Source organism: Equus quagga, chromosome 2 (genome assembly GCF_021613505.1).
Source record: "Equus quagga isolate Etosha38 chromosome 2, UCLA_HA_Equagga_1.0, whole genome shotgun sequence".
NCBI lineage: Eukaryota > Metazoa > Chordata > Mammalia > Perissodactyla > Equidae > Equus > Equus quagga.
This window is the reverse complement of record NC_060268.1, coordinates 1,278,187-1,300,821: the sequence shown is the minus strand read 5'-3', so window position 1 is coordinate 1,300,821 and position 22,635 is coordinate 1,278,187. Positions and strand designations below refer to the sequence as shown.

At 48.0% G+C, this 22,635-nt stretch overlaps 1 protein-coding gene across 11 annotated transcripts in view; it reads right to left on the bottom strand.

The window, feature by feature from the left end:
• Positions 1-22,635, bottom strand: part of NIN (ninein) — a 93,148-nt gene that overhangs the window by 45,886 nt on the left and 24,627 nt on the right. For 8 of the 11 annotated variants that reach the window (XM_046653286.1, XM_046653287.1, XM_046653289.1 and 5 more), the window contains exons 4-7: positions 17,570-17,659; positions 15,913-16,082; positions 3,472-3,511; positions 1,971-2,161 (exon numbers count right to left, since the gene is read on the bottom strand). In XM_046653286.1, coding sequence (XP_046509242.1) covers positions 1,971-2,161; positions 3,472-3,511; positions 15,913-16,082; positions 17,570-17,659 — 491 coding nt within the window. The remainder of the gene's footprint in view (positions 1-1,970; positions 2,162-3,471; positions 3,512-15,912; positions 16,083-17,569; positions 17,660-22,635) is intronic. The other 3 variants (XM_046653288.1, XM_046653297.1, XM_046653295.1) reach the window with 2 other exon arrangements.

The window sequence follows — 22,635 nt, the reverse complement described above, 5'->3', positions numbered from 1 at the left end:
GCACTCTCACTCCCCAGGATACGCTGACCAGGTCTCTGGATGGTGGGTGTCCCATGAGTATGTCGGGAAATAATGCACTAGAATACGAATCACAAACCTAAATACCCAGAGGGGCCAGGAGGGTGATGCCAACCAGCAAGGCAGAGGGGCTAGGGCATTAGAAAGTAGTGCCATTTAAAGCAGCAAACAGAACACACGGGAATGCATGCCCTGTGCGAAGGAGCTGGTCGCTTCTCATTGCCAGCAAGATGGAGCCAAATCTTCTGATTTTTAGCAAAATCTCCTGATTTTAAAGAGCACAACAAAAGTCCAATTTTTAAAAATATTGGGCAGACCAAATAAAATAGCCTTTGGGCCACATTTGGCATCTAGGGTGACAGCCTGTCATCCCTGACCCATAGTCACCCTTGCTTCTGGGGAGCAGAGTACTAGTTACAGCTGCAAGGCAGTGAATCTGGTCCCTTCATGAAAACGGCAACAAGCAGCAATGATCTCACTTCCTTTACCCATAAAGTGAGGGGGACGAAGCCTACAATTGCTTTAACTCGTAAAACTCCAGGATCCAAGTTGCATGTTGCTGAGATCATCGTGCACTTTCAGCTCCTCTGTGGTCTAGAGCCAGGAATACAAAGCACTACAGTGTTTCATGATTTTTTTTTTGAGGAAAAGCACTAAGCAAAAGCCATATTCAATAAGCAATCCTTTATTCATCCTCAGCTCAGAGGACAATAACTAATGTGCTACTTCTCTTCCCAGGTTTTACAAACTCCACACGCAAGAATGTGCAACTCCCGGCACATGGCTACAGCGTATTCCAAGGACTGTTCTTAGATAAATAACCCAAGTTTGTGCAACATTTCTTGGCAAAAACAACCCAAGTTCTGCACACGGCCCTGGTTCATAATTTAGGAGGAGTGAATTTAATTTTATGACTCAACAGCCGCCACTGAAAAATCAATGACCACTGAGCCATTACAAAAGTAGTCGCTGCGTATATAACGGCCACGTACACAAGGGAAAAGGGAAAAAAAGCTTTTCTGCAGCCAGGCTACTTGGAAGATAAATCTCTTTCTGGTTTAGGCAAATAATACCACTTATCGCCCGAGCCCACAGACAGCATGGTTTCAAATATCGTTATAATCCAAGATTCACAAAGCTATGACTGTAGCCCTAACCTCCAAGTCCCTCCAATCCTATTTTTGGCTCTTTGAAAGGCATATCTTGGAATTATTTATATTCTTGTGTTTCACGGCTCTCCACGCACCCAGTCCTGCTAGTGCTCCTTTCAATTTTTCAGAAAACGTAAAGCTCCGAGTTTTAATAAGCAAGAGTCTTTTGGGGGCTCCTTCAACATTTCTTTCTATCTTCCAAACCACCAATCTTCCCTTTTCCATTTCCTCATGACCAGAATATCATGCTGGCTCCTGGCTGGTCTCCTAACCAGAGGCTCTCTTTACGCCAATATGCCCGTAAAAGTAAGTTTTTCCTAGATGTTACTCAATCTGCTGAAGAACCCAGCGTTGATATTGAGACTTCTCTCCAAAAACCTAAACTCATCAGCCTGGGTTTCAAAATATTCCCCAACTCAAATCTAGTGAACTCCCTCCCTGCTTCCTCCTTCCTCCATGCCTCTCCCACACTTGGCTCTGTGGAGGCCACGTCTGCAGACATATCAGATGTCAGAGCTGCACTGAGCTGGCGTCTGATGATAATGCGGGGTAATGTGCTTCGCACAGTGAGGGCACACAGTATGGGCTCAGTCAGCGTCAGCTATCATCAGTTTTTCTTTTCTACAGAACAAGGTGAGCTCCTCAAAGACAGACCCTTCACGACTACTTCCTAGGAAAAAAAAAGAATGGAGTCTCTGGAACATGCTGCAGGAAGCCCTAGTATGGCTGTTCCTAGCCTGTGGCCAGTGCAGCTTTCATCATGATTATTATTCTTGAATAAAAATTTGATGGAAGGCCTACCTCTCCATCGATGCTCTGCAAACCATACTGTTCGCAGATGGAGACCAACTTCTTTCGGTTCAGGTGACCATCACGGGTGATCCCCAAGTCTTCACAAACCTCCTGCAGCTTCTCTTCTATCCAGTTTTGGGGAGGGGATGACCCACTCTGTGAGGCATTCAAATCATCTGGGTTCCAAAATCTCAACTGGCCTGAAATAAAGCATACATTGTCTTGTCCCCAAAGGAATGACAAAGAGAGCCTATTCTCAAAGAAAAATGTGGTTTTTGAAAGTATTATAAGAAAAAAGACTGTAAATGTTGAGTCCATTTTGATTTGATCCTGAAGTTCAAATGAAATGGAACCACTGGTCCTCAGGCTGCAACTGGAGCCACGAGGCACTGCTGCTCACTGGCAGTCACACCCGCGTAAGAAACGCCACGTCCTAGGCAGTCACGCCCCGGGTCTAAGCTTGTTATTCCAACTGAACACACGCACAGCCCCAGGCTTCGGTGTGATGGGAAGAAAAGGCTGGTTGACAGCCATTCCACATGCCCTGCCTCAACTAGGGCTGCCAGATTCTGTCTCCACTTTCTTTCTAGTCTAAGCACCAGAATTGCTTTTACTGATAAGGAAATAACTTCATGATAAATGTCATAAAATAATCACAAAAATCACAAGATCAGCCTCCTCCCAAATCTTTACACACATAAGCATTCTGACCTACAGTCCCACTTGAAAGAATAAATGGTTGCAAGGAACAAGTTACTAATTATCTACAGATTAAGCATAAGTTCTATTTGAAGACTTAAGGATCAAACCACTTACTTAAAAATCAAAATCTATCCTCCACTAAGTTCTCAATTCTAGTTAAATTTTCCACTTACATATTGCAGATTCTGCAAAGCCATTACTTAAACATAGATAATTACTGGTGCAAGTTTGTGTGCCTGGAAGAACCTCAGAGGGCTGAGAAGAGCATTTAGTGCTACCTCTACTATTTCTGGAAGAAATGAGCCCATTCCTGCTGCGTCTTTGCGGGTTGGGGACGCAGAGGACACACTGTCATTACTCTTGAGCACAGGTAACGAACGGGGAGGCAGTGGGAGGCTGGGTTCTGTCCCCTGAACCACAGCGCCACCTGCTGGCCAGCAGACCAACGCGTTTCGATGCTTCTCAGAAACATCTGAAATTTGTCAAGGGATGCATTTTAATAGGTCACCATTTAGTTTAGGACTGCCCACAGATTAATTTGAAAGTCTATAGAAGAGTAATTAGCCCATACGTGAAATTCTGCGTCTTAGTTGCCATATCTTGCATGATGTTAAATGCTAGGATTTTAAAATTACGAGCTATCAATTAGGAATGAATTTTTTGTTGCTGCTGTGGTCAAGGTCACTTCTTAGCTGGCCGCCAGCATGCAAGGCTGTCAGGAAGAAGGCTAAGAGGCGCAGGAAGGGGGTGGAGACTGGGGCCGGCAGCCTTCCTTCCCAAGCAGGCCAGGCGCACGCTCAGTTCCTACCTTCCGCTTCGTACTCCTCGCTGTGCTGAGTCTTCCAATGCTGGAGAAGGCAAGAGAAGGAGATTAGCATGCTTCAGAACTTAGCCACTTTCCCCAAGGCCAGATCTCTCTCCAGCTCTGAATGCATCATCTGAGTGAGTCACACAGGCCTCCACTGCTTCCATCCAGGTGGGCTCTCCTCAGCCAGCCAGCCAGGCGCGAGGAGACTGCTAAGAAACACCACACCGCCTCCTGCAGTATTTCACCAGGGATTTGCCTTTCACATTTGTGAGGTCACTTATTCAACGGTGAAACCTGTCACAACCAATAAAACCAAGCCACAGCAATATTCAGAATCCACCAACCAACAAGGGTTAGTATGCATTGCATTTATGAATTTGTTCTTCGGTAACCGTTTACTGGCTGCCAGGTATTATGCTAGATCTTTGGAATACAACTATGAACAAGACAAACATATTTCTTGCCTCAAGAAGTTTATGTGCTAATGAAGAAGTGCAGACAAGGAAACAGCAAGTACAATATCGCAGTATATGAAGTGCTGTGATGGAGAAGTTTAAGATGCTATGAGGGTCCCTAAACGGGATCCTTCAAACTTGGGAGATGAGGGTAGACTTCCTGGAAGAAGCAATGTCTAAACTAAGACCTGAAGGATGAACTGGAGACAGCCAAGCGAGGAGAAGGGGGCAGTTACTGTTTGCTGAAGGATGGAGGCAAGAAGGAGCCCAGTGTGTCTGTGTGGCACAGTGAGGGGACAGAGATGCAACCCAAAACAGGCAGCAAGAAAGCTCAGGTTAAATAAAATACACATCACCAGTAAGTTACATTAACAGCGGGTCGTTTATCTGAGCTGGACATTCTGCCCTCTTATTGAGCTGTGTTACCACTGGGTCTCTTCCAGGCCACAGCACACAGCTGTGGTGTGTGCACAGCGCACCCTCCAGGGCACACGTCAGAACCGAACCCAGCCGCTACCCCATGGTCAGCGCGGCAACAGGTGGGTCCGCAGTGGGCAAGCTGCCTCATCAGTCTTGTTGGGAAGTTCTCCCACCATCGCAGGAAGCCCTGCTGAGAAAAGCTGAACCTCTCTTTCAAAACCCGGCTGCTGCCTCAGCATAGATCTGACTTCATGAAGGAAGCTGCCTTTGGTGACACACAACCAGCCCATTCTCTGCGAGGGCTGAACGGTACAAGACGAGCTCATCTCTTAGAATCCCGAGACCAACTCAGCAGGAAAGCAGGCCTGATCAACTCCCGCTCCAGAGCGTGGCCTCCTCGGGGCAGATGGTGCCACCTACAGTTGTTAGATTAAACGTGGAATTCCAGTCGCTTGTTCAGTGGTGTGAGTGGAAGTTCCTCTCTCAGGGTCCTGAGCACATCTCCTTTGCCCCATCCACGCTCCTTAGGCGAGTCCTTTCCTCTTACCAAAGGACACTGTCTACCAGGATTCGCAGTTCCGTTTGTACTTAGAATGATATGGAGGAGAGACCAGTTCAGAGTTCACCGCATTTTGTGACACTAAACTGAAAGCTCAAACTGACGGTGCTGAGATGGATAATTCTTGCCCTACCGAAGACATCAAAAGGCCACAATTCAAAATATACAGGTTCCCTACAATTCGTTCAGACAACTGAAAGTCGCGAATACCCCTGGTGCCCATGGAAACAGAATTAGGGCACTGTGATTTCTGCTGGCTTGTTTGTGATTACACCTTTACCAGCCCACATTTCTACAAAGACACATCTCAAACCTGGTGGATGGAGGAGGCGTGGTGGGGGTTGGGAGGGAGAGATGGGGTAAACAGTTCTCCACGGATTTTCTTAAATAACTGTTTCTGGGTAGAATTCAACTATTTTTATATTAAAAATTTTAAATCAATAAAGCCTCACTAATAAATGCATCCTGCCTGCCTGTCTGTCCACATTTATTTCCTCACCCAACAGAGCAATGATTTAAATGCTCATCCTACTGTGGTGTCCAAAGTTCTGGAACTTCATTATTCAGCATATAAGTTGGAAACACTGAAATTAAACCCATTAAACCCACCTAAAGCAAATAAAATAGGTTCCTATGATCCAAGAACCAGTGGTCACAAGAAACCTACCAAGTCACACGCAGGCGACGATTGGTAAGAGCATAAACTGATGGGAGAGATGGCGGGCGTATGTCGTGTCGCTGGACCCGAGCAGTGAAGGAGGTCCCCACCGAGATATACAGTTGGAAACACACACACACAGCCCTTCAGAAACTCTCGGCAACAATTCCTAAAGCAACAAGCTGTGTATCTCGCTACATACAAGTTTATTTCTTACATCTGTTCACTTCTCAATTCATTTTAAAATAGTGAGCAATTAGTTCACAGGAGCCAAGGCGCCAATATGCCAAGGACTCGACCTCGTCCCTGGGACTGGGTGCACAGATCTGATTTGCTCCCCAGATCAGGACTTCCCTGCTGCCCTCTTTGCGGGCTGTCACCCCTAACCAACAGGAGATCTAGTTTGGGGCTCACAGCACAGATGCGGAAGCCAGACTGCCTGTCTCTGCAGCCTGGCTCACCTACCAGATTGGGCCTGGACAAGTTTCCTAATAACCTCTTTTGCCTCAGTTTCTTCATCTATAAAATGGGATTAAAATAGTACCTATGTCAGAGAGCTGGGTCAAATGCTTAGAATTGTGCCTGGTACATAATAAGCACTATAAAAATGTATTATTTTCATTGGACATGCGATTACGTAATACATATTAAATTTATATTTGCAGATTTTTTTCATTACCACATTTAAGTTTAAAGCATTAATTTGGTGGACCTCGGGAGGTATCAGTTATTCCTATAAATTGGTAAGAACAATGCCAAGTCTCTAGCAGATATTCAAAGAATATGAAAAGACAAATCACCTAAGAGGCAACACAAACAAATATGGAGAAAGTTTCATCTCAACAGCAATCGAAGAAGTATACATTAAAACCACACAATCATTTTGTTCCCATTAAATTAGCAAAGCATTTAAAAATGACTTTTATTACCTCAAGTTTATGATTTAAAATAGGCCTGTTTATATGATACCAGTAGCAATGAAAATGGATATTATCCTTTTAGTAAAGAAAATGGTCTTATGTATCATAAGCCACAAAAATGTTCATAGTTTTTGGCTCAATAATTTCACACGATTTCTGACGGCAATAAAATGAAAGAAAGAAAAAAATGCATGTGCATAAATATGTACATTATAGTACTTTTTGTAACAGTAAAGTACTAAAAACAATTTAAATATTCAACAAGGGGCATAAAGCATAATGACACATCATAATGTAGTCATTAAAAGTATGATTATAAAACCATGTAAGAACATGGAAAAATATCTTCTGAAAAGTTAAATGAAAGACCATAACCACAATGTTATCCACACTATGATTACTGCTGGCAAAATGTTTCTACAATTAGACAAAGACTGGAAGGAAACATAATAAAAATAGATACATTTGGCTGAAGGCATATGGGAACAATTTTATTTTCTTTCCTGCTATAAATGTTGTTTATGTAATATAAATAGGTCCGCTTCACTGTTTCTTTTGCCCACCTGCCCTCGATTCTCACTGCAGGAATTTCCTGTGAGCTGGGGGCGGGGAGAAGGGGAAAGCCCTCTCCCTTTGGTGCGTACACTCTGCAACCTGTGCACGTCCTCCGGCACCAGGGCCGTGAGGGTGGAGAAGGCTCGGTGTGAGCCCGGGTGCTGTTCAGGAGGGTGAGAGCTGCGGGTGCCAGTGCCTCCCAAGCCCAGTAGAGTGTGGAAAGATCAGGGAAGCTCGCCCGAGATCTGCCTTGGGGACTATGACCATGAGCATCCAAAAGAGGCCTTCTTGGGAGAGCCTAACCAAATGGCATCAGGGATGGCACAGCCTTCTAAACCCCAGGCAGCACTGGCACCTGAAATAACTTCACACCAACTCTTAGGGCACGTGGTGATGGGGTCAGGGCTAATCTCCAGGGGTAACAACTTCCCAAGCATCTCTCCCATGGCCCTGTATAAGCAACAGAGATGCAGCCAGGACCAGCCCTGCTAGAAGCAGAAGGAAACTCATGCTACTAGCTACATTTTCATTCCAAGACCACTCAACTGGAGATGGAGTTGACTGCCTGACAGCGCCATGCTTCTCCACTCCGCCAAGGGTCTGTTCTTTCCTAAGAGGGAGGGAAGCACGTGGCGGCTGACGTTTGTTATTAAATTGCAATTTCAGGGGAGGGAGAAGCGAGGGGAGATTCAATTCATTCACAGTTCATTTATTTTCATTCTCACTGCCTGGGGCCAGCAGTTCCAGTTCCAATTAAAAGCAGGGGGAGAGGGAGGAGAAGGCGGGTTACAAGGTTTGGGGGATTGGATCATGGGCTATGGGACCTCCACCAATAAAGGGAGGCATCGCTCTGGAACAAGGCTGTTTAAATTGCTGACGTCCACCGGAGCAGTGAAAGCCTGGCCGGTGGCCTCCAGACGCAGCCCAGCCATGTGCTCTGGAAAGGAGATAATCACAAAAACCTCCAGAAAAGTGGGGGCCGCGGGAGGGACAGCTGCTGCGAGGTGTTCTCAGTAGTAATTCATAAAAAAGGATTTTTCATTTCTTCCCCTGAAATCGTATGCAGCCTCTTGCTGGAGAAAGAATAAATACGGATAAATTTTTAAAAAATTGATCTGTGGCACTTCAGCTACTCCCCACTCTGGCGGCAAAATGATAGTGCGCGTGCGTGAAGGGTTCCGGCAGCAACACTGGGTTAAGCCTGGCTCTGCGGCCTTGTGCAAGGCCTCGGACCTTACTTCTGTGTATCCACTGCCCAGTGGGGATGACCCACCTGAGGGGGATGTGGTGGCACCTGCCTGGCACTCAGGAAACGTTAGCTGTTGCCATTATTTCAGCCGGAACAACGACGTGGTGCAGGATTTGGACGCCAGAGCCAGACTCCCTGGGTTCAATTTCAGCTCCACCACCTTCTGGCTGTGCAACCTTGGGCAAGCTACTTAACTTCTAAGTGCCTCAGTTCCCTCCCACGGAGGGCTAATCTTTGGAAAGCACTTAAAACGGTGCCTGCTATGAAACAAGTGCTAAGTGTCTGAGTAAATAAACACTGCAGTTACTGTGCCTACCACCTGGACGTTCAAAACTAGTGGAGGGCAGAGGAGAGAAGCAGGCAGGCCAGCGTCAGCTTTAAGAACAAACCCAGAGGACAATCTGTAGAAACTACAGCTTTGAGCATGTGACTGTGAAGAAGCAATCAACGTTTGACTCAACTCAGGTGCAGGGCCTCCCCATGGGGACAGTGTCCCTGGGCGGCCACAGTGGGCAGGGGCTGCCTGCCCTTCCACATGACACGCCAGGTGTGCTGGCCAACAGTTCCGTTGAGAGCGCAGAGGGGAGAGGGTCAGAGGTTGCCTGGCCCCCAAACGGCTGCTGCAGAAGAAGCCCCCACACCTCAGGCAGACAAAGGGGGCCCCATACCCACCCTCTGGGCTGTGCATCTCACTGTCGGGCTGGCCATTGTGGTCAGCCCTTGGACATCCCACAGCTGGACAAGGGTGCCCCGTGCCCGTGGGCCACGCGGTGGCACTGCTCTGGGGACACTTTCTTTGGAGGGACACCTGCTTGGCCGGAGTGTGGAGCAGATGGCCCCCGCCTCTTGGATCCTGGGCTTCCAGCCCCCAGGCTGGGCCAGCATCTGCAGCCTGTGGGCCTGCGGGCCCCTGCCCACAATAGGCCAGCCGCAGCCCCCACCAGCCATCTGCTCTGGTGCAGACCTCTGTGCCCCTCAGAATGTACGGCTAATTAAAACGATTATGGGGCTCACACAGGCTATTCTCTCCCAGCAAAGGGGGCTGAGCTGATCTCAGCAGCCTTAAGCAGATTTTTTCTTTGAAAGGGGAAAGCCTTGCCAGCCCAGAGAAGGGAGGAAGGAAACGTGCTAGAATAACAAAGCTCCCCAAATAACCGAGTTGTTGTGTTCATTTTACAAGAGCTGCACACGGAGCCGAGCACAGGAAGTCTTGGAAGAAAAACAAATCAGTTTCGGAGAATGCTTACCATGGAAACTTTAGGACTTTTTAAAACACAGCGTCTATGGTGTATTTAACTAACAGTCCTAAATATTTACGAAGCCATACTCTGAGCCGGGTACTTGAAGTTAAGTGCCCAGCTGTTTCCACAGGGACACGCTTCCTGGGACCTTGCTCACTTCCCGCTCTCCCACCTCTGAAGGCAAAGCGGCCACAGTGGGGGCCGGCGGCCCCGCCCCATCTCTCTGCTCTGAACCCAGGACAAGCTGCTCCTGGCCGGGCTGTCAAGACCAAAATGCAAATCAGCCCTTTTATCTTTAAAAGCAATTAAAAGCTACAAGTGCTGAGGATAACGGGAACTAATGTATAATTTTTAAATGTACGCACACTTAGATGAGTCCTGCTGGATTGCCAAAAGGCTTCAGTACTGCCAGTGGGAAGAAATGCGGAATTTAAACGAGTTTGAGCCTTAAGCCTCTCCTCCCACCAAGGTTGGGGCCTCGTTTTGGTTCACTGGATTCTAAAGTCTTTAAAGGAGAGGGATTTTTTAATACGTCTGCTCATGTACCCTGTTCATCAGAGCTGCTCAACAGATAGTGAATACCGCTTTTCTATCTGAAAAATACTTAATGGTATAGTTGGGAAATGTTACATTATCATTAAAATTAACTTGTTAATTTCTGATGTGTTGTCTGTTTTATTTCTAGTTAGAAAATAAATATTAGAAGTTGTTGACCGGGAAGGAGGCGGGGGTGGGGCGGACTCCAGGGGATTCCCTCTGGGAGCAGGTCAGGAAGCCTCATGGAACCACAGAGCGGGAGCCTGGGAGCTGCGTCAGTGTCTGGACGATAGGCGTCTCGTGAGCTTTGAAGGGGCTTCTTTCGATGACTTTCAAATGATATACAGTTGCATCTTGAGTATGTGTTTCATCTCTGGGAATAGCCAGATGATCTAACAGACTTCGGAAATATAAAGGGAAACACTGGAATTCCATCAGTAAAAAACCTATCCTCACGTTGCCATACTGTTTGATGGAAATAAAGGGCATAGGTAACGAAACTGCTTACTTTGTCAGTCAGAGAGCAGAACAAAAAATGTCACCGGGAAATAGATACACTTCACCTACAAAAGCTCTTAGCAGAATGCCTCTCAGTTATCAAGAAGTTTGCTCCGGAATTAAATATTTATTCCATACAATGTAAATGAATAATTCATGAGGGTTAACTGCAAAGTTATGCATATATGAAAATGAACGTGAGGAGAATATAAGTCAGTTTAACACTTCTTGTAGAAGTTTGATTTTATGAAGGGTAGTAAAAGTCAGTTTTGGGTTTCTTTTGTTTTTTTCCATTTTTAAACAACCATCACCAGCCAGCCTCCTGCCCCCACAGCCCCACCTCAGCCTTGGCTCGCGTCTGCTCTGGGTCCCGTTGGTTCTAATGTTCCCTCAGGTTCTCAAGGCCGCACGGTTCGCCTTACACTGCTATTGTCTGCAGCTGAAGAAATGATTGTTTTAAGCCTCCTGCTGTTGATAAGCATCTTTCTAGACCCGGTTTACTCCCCGTGGAGGGAAACAGTTAACAAAGTGCCCCCTGTTTTCAACGAGGGCAGAAAGCAGGGTGGCCGCCCCGACTGTAGCAACTGCCCGCCTTTCCCACCAGGTCTGGGGAACACGAGAGAACTGAGATTAGTCCTGTTTTTTTTTTTCCTCTTCCAGCTACCCTTAGAAGAAACATGAGCATAAAATTCAAGGTCAGTTCAGTAGCCATTGTATATATGCTTATAAAACGGGGACAAACGTACTCTTCCAAACCTAAAAACTCACCTCTGTTTCTTAACGAAATAAAGCAAAAACAATGACAACCCAAACCCTCTCACTGACCGCACCTCAGGGTGGAATCGAGAATGTGCCCTTTGTTAGTCTGGATTCATTCAGAATAGAAGGCCCCAGTGAATTGCCTCGAGTGAAAATGATCCCATGAAAAAAGGAAAATCACCACTTTCCCTTCAAAACCACCTGAGATGAGAGGTCAGACTCCCAAGGGATCCCTTTGCCAGATAAACACACTAAATTGGAAGGTGAAGCCACAATTCAGCTGATTGTGGAACCCACCTGTCGCTGTGAATCAGCACCTTCTGCTTCAGGGTTTCCAAATGAAACTCTGAAATACACGTTCCAGTGCTGAAAATTTAGCGAAATCACAGTGGCCGCTCCCTGTGGTTTTACGGCCCTGTCACTAAACCAGGGAGGACGCTTCACAGCCAGGTTAGACATCTTCTGTTTCAGCAGGAAAGAACTGAATTGCCTGAATAAAGCTGGGGGGTGGGGGTGCGGATAGGACGGAGGTGATTAAAATCTTTACAGTTGATGTTAGGGCTTTAACATACGTGAACCGAAACAAAAGTCGAACACAACTAGAAACACCTCACAACGAGGCTTCTTCTCCTACAGTCTGTTCAGGGGATGAAGCCCAGGTGGCGGAGCGTTTGTCACACAGTAACAATGCAGGTCTCCCCAGGGCACCACGTCACAACAGCCACCGAGACTGGTCCTGGGAGGAGTTCCAATCGCTGTAACTACTGCAGCCTGAAGCTTCGTCTGGTTACTTGGAAGCAGTCTCTGCAACAACATTGCTCTCACCCACCTGGATTTCTGTTTTCCTGGGTGGATGGGACAGGGTGAGTCATAGGTGGGCTGCAGAGAAGCATGACCGCTGAGAAGTACCTATAATTTCCATTATATGTATGAGAGAAGAGGGATGCAGGAATCACGTGTCAGCCCTCCCCCAGGAGCCGGAAGGAGCTGTGAATTCGCAGCGAGTCCCTGTCATGGGGGGGATGACGGGTTATCCCTTCAGATGACTGATGGCTCACATGTCCCCACGGCATGAGCTCCTAGAGGGAAGCGAGCCACTCTGAGGACGGCTCTCCCGAGGGCTGTGACACCATTCCACTCCACTGCCCACCCCTCCCCACATCCTCAGAGAAGTAAAATAATAAGCTGATTCATCCTAGAGTTAAAATTAGTCTCCTGTTGGGTGGCCACGGCCAGACTCCCCCCATTTAACTTCCGACAACAGAGTCAGGCCCTTTGTCTCCATCAAAACCTCTGAGGTCACCTAGGAAAAATCAGGCACGTCTGAGAGCGGAAGAAACCACAGTCGGAAGGAGGTGAGGAACCCCCGAGCCTGGATCCAGGAGTTGAAGAACCTCAGAGGGCCCGTGGCCAGCTCCCTGTGACGGCTCCTTAGACTTGCTCACCGTGGGAGACCTGGCCCCGCTCCCTCCTTCAGTGGGGCCCAGCCGCCCTGAGAGAAAGTCTGAGCCGCTGATGAACATGCCTGAGGAATCCATTCCTCACGCCCAAGGGCCTCAGCAACCGGAAGGGAGCAGAAAGAAGCCAAGAGCACAAGAAGGCTCTCCTCACAGTAAAGAGTGAACAAACCCTGCAGGTCACTGAGAGCCTTTCCCTCCCTGCATGCCCCCTCTCGGGGCTGCTCTAGGACAGGGGACCTGGACGGTTCGGAAGAAGCGACGGGGGTATTTCTAGTACAAGCCTACACTGCCCAGGGCATGAACTGCTGTTGGCCAACCTAGTGGCCCCAAATTGCCGAGGCTGCTATGGAATCCGGCCAGGAAACAGGAACGCCATCCTGACACGACGGCGTAGAGGATGACGGACACACGGACGAAACCACGCCAGCAGACTGCTGCGCCACGGGCAGCGAGGGTGACCCACGGCCAGGCTCCTGCACAAGCTGGGTCTGGCCCCTCTCACTGCCCACAGGAACGTCAAACATGTCACACGTCACATGGGAAGCTCTTAGTTTTTTAAAGTGATGAATCGATCTGAAAACTGACAGGCTCAACTCCGCTCACAAAACACCTCATTTTTAGGCAAGAAAGCAGCTGGATGAGCTTGGTTCGAGTCCACATTCAGCCACCTAAAAAGGACAGGGTAAAAGACAACAAGATAACAACCTGGTCCTCCTGTGGGCTTTCTGGGGTGGGTACCACAGACTCTGGAAGCCAAGTCAGGAGGAGGCCTCAGAGAATAGAGACCAAGAGAGATGACACTCCACAGCCTCTGTCTCTGCTCCATTGGTGGTGGGAGCTGGACACCAGCAGCTTCTACGTGGAACAAAGGTTTGGGCTAAGAGGTTCTGCAGGAGTCAGGGAAGCCAGAGTCCATCGGGGAGAAAAGGTTCCCCCAACACACCCTTTTTCTAAGATAGAAGCAGCAAGGTTTCATCCAGACTTGGGCCTCAACTCTTATCTTTATTTATATATGAAACTGGAGTCTCATTTTTGGGGGTTTTTTTGGTGAGGAAGATTAGCCCTGACCTAGCATCTGCCGCCAATCCTTCTCTATTTGCTGAGTAAGACTGGCCCTGAGCTAACATCCATGCCCATCTTCTTCTATTTTGTATGCAGGATGCCTTCCACAGCATGGCTGGATGAGTGGTGCTCAGGTCTGCACCCATGATCCAAACACGGGAACCACGTCTGCCGAAGTGGAGCATGCAAACTTAACCGTTGCGCCATCGGCTGACCCCCAGAGCCTCACTTTTTAAGTAGTAAATCTCCCTGGAAGTCGGGAGATGAGATGAGAAACACACTGCCAGCAGCAGAGCCAGTGCTGCCCACCAGCCTTCTGGGTCCCCAGGTGGTAATGAGAAACCGTCTTGCCAAAAAATAAGTAATTGCTGATTACTTATAACCAAATAATAACGCCCTGGGTACTGAAAAGAGCTGGAGAAAGGAGATACTAGACCTAAAAGTGTTTTCCCAACGACATAAGTGCACCCCGTGCGCTGAGACACACTTCTCCATTCTCGCGTGGAGAAGTGTCTCCTGTACACTCCACATTGCTCAGGGTTAGGAAACAGACTTCACGTCATAAAAGGACACCTTCCTGACAGCAGGATAAATACCGCAAACGCCCCAGCAACTGAAGTTTTGCAAAGTGCTTGCCTCCCTGCAATTGTGTACGCAACATTTTTGTGCCTGCGAGCATATGTGTTTTACGGGGGAAAGGGGCCTGTCTGCATTCTCAAAGGGACCCAGGAAAGGGTCTGCAGCTGGCTGAACCCAGATGGGAAGCAGCCTGTGGCCAGGCCAACTGGCCGGGTGATTCCAGGCAGTGTCCTCCTCCGTATTCTCACCACCTCTCCTGTTCCCAGCCGGCCCCTCTCGCCCACACTGCTCTCACACAGTTTGTGTGGTTTCTCTCTCTCCGTTCTCCAGCGGGGTTTCCTCCATCTCTCCTCACTGCATTTCCACACTGCTCCTTCACTCCTATTGTGAGGACATGTCCTGCTGGTCTTAAAAAAATGGTGCAGACTTCTGATGCGCAGACCAGTCATGCGACTTCTAAACGACAGTGCTTACGGCTGCTTATTTCTGCCCAATTCTTGGGCTCTTTCCAGTTACCTTTGGGTTTGTGGGTATTGCTGAAAGCTGAAGATGTGAGATGTCTGACTGCGGGGGATCTCACTGGAGCAAGCTTCCTATAGGTCTCAGCAAGCTGAATGTGGAAGTCAGATGGTGATGAACACACCCCCAAATCGACCTACAAGCTACAGACTATTTTGAGAAAGTTGAGCCACTTTGTCTCTTTTCCAGTTTATATTAGCATCTGAAATATTTGCATCCCCAGTCTGAGCAGGGATTTGCAAGAAATATTTAGAGCTTGCTCAGCATGGCATTTTCAATCACGTTCTATAAATGGGATGCTGGTAAACGAGCCATGAAGAAAAGACACAGAAAATGTTACTGCTTCTCCTTTATTGGTAAATCATGGCGACGTGTAAAACAAAAAGAAAGGAGATGAGGGAGGCAGCGAGTCTCTGATTGCTGGAGAGCAAGACTCGCCTGGGTGTGGCGGGACCAGTAGGAAGAACCTGGCAACGCTGAGCACTGGGCCAAGAATGAGTTTTAAAGCTTCTTTACTCCACAGAAGGTAAGATACCGGCTCTCAAAGTGTCTACACACGGCTTTCATTCCCTACCTGTCCTGGATGCTGTGGTAGAGTCTGGGGGCAGGGAGCTGGTTAGTTTTTTACCTAACTAAAAACGACAGTGCCCGGGAGAGAGATGTATTCCAATGAAGGGCTAGAAGTGGCAGATCCCAGATAGTATGAAAATAATGGAATTCAAAAATGTATAACCATAAAGCACGCACAGAAATGTCAGCTCTCCAAAAGTTGAAGCAGAGGTGAAAACATTCAACCAACAGAAGAAGTAGCCGTACACATCCACAAGGCAAGTAATAAGATTGGCAAGTAGTTGGCAACCGAGAAAAGCCGTAAACGCCCTCAGTTCTTCTGTCTTGGCGTCATAGCAATGTGGGCATCCGTCGGGATCCACGCCTGTGGCCCAGTAGACATGCCTGCCCCAGTTCTTACCTCATCGTGGTCACTGGTGGGGACATGTGAAGGCCGAGCCTCTTCACCTAGTGGCTCGATCACTGTCACCTCCGCAAACTCCTCCACGGACTCTTGGAACTCAGGTAAGGACCTTCGTCCATACCGCTTCCCACCTCTAACGTATTTGGGCTGAGCTTCTAGGGAGCAGTCTGGGGAAGGAGACAAAAGTTGAGGCCACATTACATGACAGTCGCAGCCCCCGGCTGACACGCACAGCCTTCAGACACAGCCTCTTATACCAGCCCCAAAATAAACCACCACCGTTCGCCAGTTGGGGTGGATGTGGGCGTAGACGAGCCACCAGGTCAGATGTAGGGCGCAGCTTCTAATTCCACACGATTAACAGCGCTCAAGCATCTCCTGCATGTGATGGGAGTGCAAGGCCGGCAGGGAGGGAATGACTCAAAATGATTCAGATCAGGACAGAGCAAGGGGCCATGTTTGTTCTGTGTATGAAGCGGAGAAAGGGAGAGGGTGTGATCATACTAACAAGGGAGGAAGTCTTGAAGAATGATGATAGAAAGAGCACCACATCAGCGCTGCAAAGTCAGTCTTCAACCAATTAGTCTGAAACACACCCCTCTCGTACCTCAGTGACTCCTTGTTCACCATCCACTGTCTGATGCCTCAGACAAGCAGGATGGCAGAACAAAGAAACTGACACAGCGGATCCTAATCAATTAATGACAGCTCATCGCTTATATGAAGCCTGGCATCAAGATCTTATTATAAAATTAAAGCTGTGGAATAAAATAGTAAATGTGAAACTGCATTAAGAAAAATGGTATATTATGTTCTTTTCTCTTCATGAGCTTCAGTGCTGTACCAAATAAAAAGGAACGTGCATAATGGGAGAGTCATCTCGTAACTTAAAGAAGGACGTCAGCATTCTGATGGAACATGTCTCAGGTTCGACATTCGCCACCTTCACCACCACCACCACCATCTCCACCACCGTCTCAGCCACCACCACCACCACCAGACACTAGCCCTTCTCTACATGGAGAGCTTTAAAGCAATAAAATAAATACTTCACCCTATGCAAAGTCAGTTAAATATAGATCTTTTAGCACCTTGCAAAGAATTAGAATAAAATACTCCATTAAAATACAAAAGACTGGCAATGCTTTGATTTCAGTTCTTCTCGCCCACACAGACACCCCGTCTCTGTGGAGAACATAATGTGTGTTCTGTTTGAACATGATGGTCTTAACAAGATATGTCTGAACTCAGACACGTAGACAGCAGATGAGGTGTGCACACATGTCATCTAGACGAGGAGGGCTGATTAGATAATAACTGAAAGGACAAAACCCTTCCTTTGTCACCACTGACACCAGGTCAGCTTTCCCTGGAGGACCGGAGACCCTGTTGACTAACTCTGCCCTCCACGTCCTCCCATGCCCTTCCTCCGGTGTAAGCTCAGATTTCACAGATGTGGTCAGAAGCATTCTGAAAATGCTCACCGAAGCTCAGAGTGAAGTATTTATGCTTGCTCTAGGATTTCTAGCGATATTTATATCCAGCTTTTTAAATGTCCCAGTTCAAGTCATTTCATCAGCTCAAGCGATTCTCTCCGGGGAGTGTTCACGCATGCAAAATTTATATTGAAAACCGCATGCATATTTGAAGGTACCTTTCATCAGGAGAGAGCATGTCAGCTTGTGAGTACTCAGGAGCGGCCCGGACACCCGAGCTCCTTGTTGGCAGCTGACACCCACAGATGCTAGTCAGATAAGAGGCAATGCAGAACCATCCTTAACTCGTATGTATTCTTACATTTTAGAGGCAGACAACAAGATACACCATTAGTGACAATGGGGGCTTAGAAAAGTTTATAAGGAAAACGTGTAACACCAGGAAATGGAACACGGGGTTTTCCCAGTGTGAGAACAGCCTCGGTCCTGGGCATGGAAGTGGCAAAGCAGCTCTGAATGCGCGCTGCACCTTTTCAAAGAGAAAACGCCATCAGACAAAGCAGACATCTTAAAAAACCCACTGTGATCTGACCCAAATCCCACCTGTGGGTGAAATGGTTCCCCAGTTATTTTCACTAACTACCCCATGCCGTTTCTGGTGGATCTGAAACAGCTCTTTCTCTAAGCAGTGGAGGGTGAGAGATGAGGAACAATTAGGGTTTTTGTTTTATTTATTGACATTTATTTTTGTGTTGCCAGGAAGTTTAAAAAATTTTTATTTTGTTATCTTTTATTATTATAACTAATTTTGAGCAAACTTCAACATCTTTCCCTGAACGTACATACATCACAAAGTCAATTTCTAGAGAAATCTGTTAAACAGTATTATCTTTTTGGAATAAAGATATTAGCACGCAAAAAGGAAAAACAGGGCATTAAGCTTCCTCATACTGAATTTCCCAAACCATCCATGTGCTAAAGAATTAGACTAATCACACCAGTTAAAAAGTTACCTCTTAGACTTATCCCTCTCCTGTTAGAGCATCACCTACATGATGAGAGGGAAAGAGAGACAGCACATGCGAGGAGGCCCAGAGAGAACATTCGCGGTCCCGGCCAACATCGGGTTAAGCATTTGAAAACTCTGCTCCTCCTGACCAGTCTCAGTGAGGCCTTCCCAAGCGCACAGCGGCCCCTAAGCAGAAGGCAACTCAGGGATTTTAGGAGACTCTCACGCATGAAATCAAAGAACGTCTTACCCCTTGCTCACCACGCCCAACGCCCAACGCCCAACGCCAACACTCAACGAAGACTAGCAGAACCACAGCCCTGGGGCAAAGTTTACCGACTTTAGGAGCACATTTAGATGCAATTCACACATTTCAGGGATTCATCCTGGAACAATTTTATCTACACCAGATAACGTGGGGCCATCTGATTTATCAAGAAATGAAATTATTTACACCACATAGCTTCCTTCATAAGTGTTCACAACCCTCCAATTGTGAGCTCCAGGAGAGATGTGAAATGCCAGTGCAACAGCAGAAAGGACAGCCGTGCCCTCAGGGCTTCACGTCCTTGAACATATATTGAGATTCCACCTGGATTGCCAAGCTTTAGAGTCATTTTCCCTTCTTTCCCATTTCCCCTATTTAGCCTCACCGTGTAAAAATAAAAATGGGCTTTGAAGCGAAGCAGACAAGCCCAGCCTAAAGGAGTCTTGGACCCCATCCCTGGAGAGCCCATTACAAGTGGCACCCATCCCAGAGGTGGCTCTGAGGCAGTCCTACCTGACCAGGTTAGATGATCCAGGCTTTATTCCATAAACCAAACACATGGCTAAGAGTAGGGACAATCCCCTGAAGACTGCTGGAGAAATACGAAAGCAACTAACGGTCTCTACAGAGCAGGTGGACAAAAAAATCTAGTTGGGGTGTTCAGAAGATGAAAAAAATACCATTCCTTCCAGCCTTACAAGTTAAACAAAATCTGGATCCTCAGACACCACTTTCTTTACTCCGTATCTCTCATCTGTCCCAAGGAGAATCACTCCAGAGCTGTGACAACGTTCACCTTCCAGAGTCAGGATGAGCCACATGCACATGCATGACTTGGGCCCAGAAGGTCTTGCAATTATAACAAAAAGAGCATAGAGTTACAATGTCAGTGAGAACGGCTGCTCCGAGGGCTTGAGCCGGCCGCAGGCAGGACAAACAACCTCCAGCCACCCCTCCTCCCTCTCCCAGCTCCCTGCCTTCCCCACCTCTAACCCACAGTACAGCACACACTCCTCACTCTCCTGGGACTGACCCGGCCCCTGTGTGATGCAGGCTGCCCCACTGACGACCAAAGGCAAAGCAACGGGACCAAGAGGAAGCTGAAACAGTTACCTGAAAGCCTATATCAGTCAGTAGGGCCTGGAAGGAAGCAGCATCCATAACACACATGGGAAGTTAAAGTTAAAAGTGAGTCTCAGAGATGCACTCCAGTATCAGGCAGCTTCCTCTAACTCACATTTATGGAGCACCTGCCACGGGCAGGGCACTGTGTTGTACACATTGAGGGATAAGATGGATATGCTATCATTTTTTGAAAACATATTTTTTATGTTATCAAAGTATGTTTTACAAACGTCCTTGTTCCTAAAGATGACCTGAGGATATTTCCAGAAGAAAGAATCTAAAGAAGAAAGCCCTGCCCTCATGGCGCTGGTATTCTTATTTGGAATCGCTCATGCAGACCCTTGCTTTCTACTTCCCCTCCTGCCTCACTTGGTCAGCCTGAGAAATCATTGCCAAGACATCACCCCCTTCCACAGGGCCTCAGCACAGGCGGCCCCCCCCCCCATTTCTGCTGAGCTCACAGGATTCTGGAAATCCACCTGAAAATAAGAAGTGCTCACCAAGGAAGCACGTGCAACCCTCAGGACAGGCACCAAGGAGCTGCCCCAGGTAAGGCAGCCACGCAGCAAATGAACACCACCAGCCCCATCACACATCCCACCTACTCACCTACTCTGACCACGCCACTACCCAGGGATCACACACTTAGAGCGCAAACCCTCACCTGACTGCAGATCAGAGAGAAGGGAATCAGAGGGCCGACCGAGACAGAAAGAGACCTAGAGTGACTGACAGAGACAGAGAGACAGAGAGACAGACATGGAGGGAGACAGAGATGGAGAGAGACAGTGACAAAGAGAGACAGAGAGAGACAGGAAGAGAAAAAGAGAGTGAGAACAAGAAAGGTAGGGAAAGAGAGAGCAAGAGGTATGGGGAGACAAGAGGGGCAGAGACCAAGAGGCCCATGGAGGGAGGGGGAGCAGAAGGAACAGAACGGAGAGAGGACCCAGAAGCAGGGTCAAAGTGAGTAGTGGGGCTCCAAGGAGGAGAGGAGGGTGGAGGTGAGCCGGAGCGGTGGAAAGGAGAAATGGGTGAGGAGGGGGCATCTCGAGGAGGGAAGGGAGAAGAGAGGCCAAGAGAGAATGAGCCAGGCAAAGACGACATCGGGCAAGCCTTTGCGCATTATCTGCTCTTCCCTCTGCCTCCAGTGGCTCCCGGCCTCTGGGGAAGGTCACCAGCAAGCAGGGCATCACCCCATGCTTCTGTGGGCACACAGCCCTTTCCAAGGCAGCTGCTTCTGGCCACTAGCCCGGCCTCCCCAGCTCCCCTCTCGACACAGATGTCCAACTGGAGCCTTGGGGTCGTCCTTGGATGCAACGACAGGATTTTAGGAGCAGCCTCCACATCCGTTCTTACCGATCTGAGTGATGCTTCTTGCTGGAACACAGGGGCATCCGGTCACAGAGGGGATGGGGTGGCTGTGATTAGCCTTGCCTGGGAGGGAAGCTTCAAGGGGAAGGGCAGCACCCTCAAGGGGGCCAGGGAGGTGGATGGTGTGGCTTGGTAACACCCAGGGCTGACTGGTCTGACTAGACGGTCTGTCCAAACCCTGAGGCAGCTGAAGATCAGTCAGGAGGAAAAACTCTGAGTTGATAATGATTCTACGATTGTTCCCCATCCTCCTGGGAGGATGAGCCTGGTCCCTGTTAGGAGGCCAGGCCTCTGGAGCCATTTTGGGGAAGAAGGCAGAGATTCACATTTCACCTAACTGAACCCTCCCCATCGTTCAAGGCTCAACTCAAAACTCATTTCTTTCACGTATCTTCTTGGCACAACTTTCACGGAACACTTTCTGCTATGAATTTAGTGCAACTCACACTGTTAATAGCTCCCAGCTTAACAACGATCATGGTCATATTTTCCTAAAAGCATTTTGCACGCTAGAATTACCTACCCGGCTGGACTCTGACGCTTTCCAGGGCCGCACAGCTTCATGGGAAGACCCAGGGCTTTGGTTCAAATGGACCTGGACCCTCGGGCCTTATCCGGGCGAGGAGTACTCAACATCACTCATCTAGGGGAGCTCCTGGAGCAAGGTCACTGTCCGTCAGGTACCTCCTACCCTGGAGGCTCCAGCCACAGCCTGTCCTGTCCTTCCACCCAGACTCCTGTGGGGCCAGCAAGGCAGGAAAGGCGCCCAGCGTGGGGCCCCAGGGAGCAGAGTCAGGGCGAGTCTCCCAGCCCCCAATTCCGCAGCAAATCTCCTCAACCTCGCGTTTTGTAATGGGTAAGAGTAGGGCATAGGCATGACGACGTTATCCAGTCCATCATCTCAGAAACTGGAGCTGCCGCCCTCTCATTCTTGCCCTAATTCTCTCTTCCTTGTCACCCCCTGTCGCTTCCTCAATGGGCTGACGTGAGAGGGCCACACCAATTCTCTAAGACTCCCGCAGACAACTGTCATCTTCACGTCCTGGTTTGGAAACCCTCTTATACAGCCACTGGGGTTGAATAAACTCACATCGACACAACCCCCAGGCAAACTTTCACTATGAGAATCCTCGCCAGCCATTTTTATTTAACTTTAAATAACACGAGTATTTATTTTTGCACATACACACGTATTTGTAAAAGGCTGCTTTCTTATCTTAGTAAAATCCATCGTAACAATAAATATTCATCTACAGTTCAGTAGCCGCTGAGTCTCTGATTACACAGATGCATCATCAGGTGCCTAACCAAGAGACGGTCAAATATCTATGCTTAAACATATATATCCCACTGTTTTAAATGACTGTAGGGATAGTCATTGCACACAGCTTTGTGCACACCCATAACTATTTCCATAGCAGGAAGTCTGAGAGTGGCCTTGATTAACCAAGGGCATTTTTATAGTTTTTGGTGCCTGTTGCTTTATATCAGCCCAGGAAGGTCCTATGACT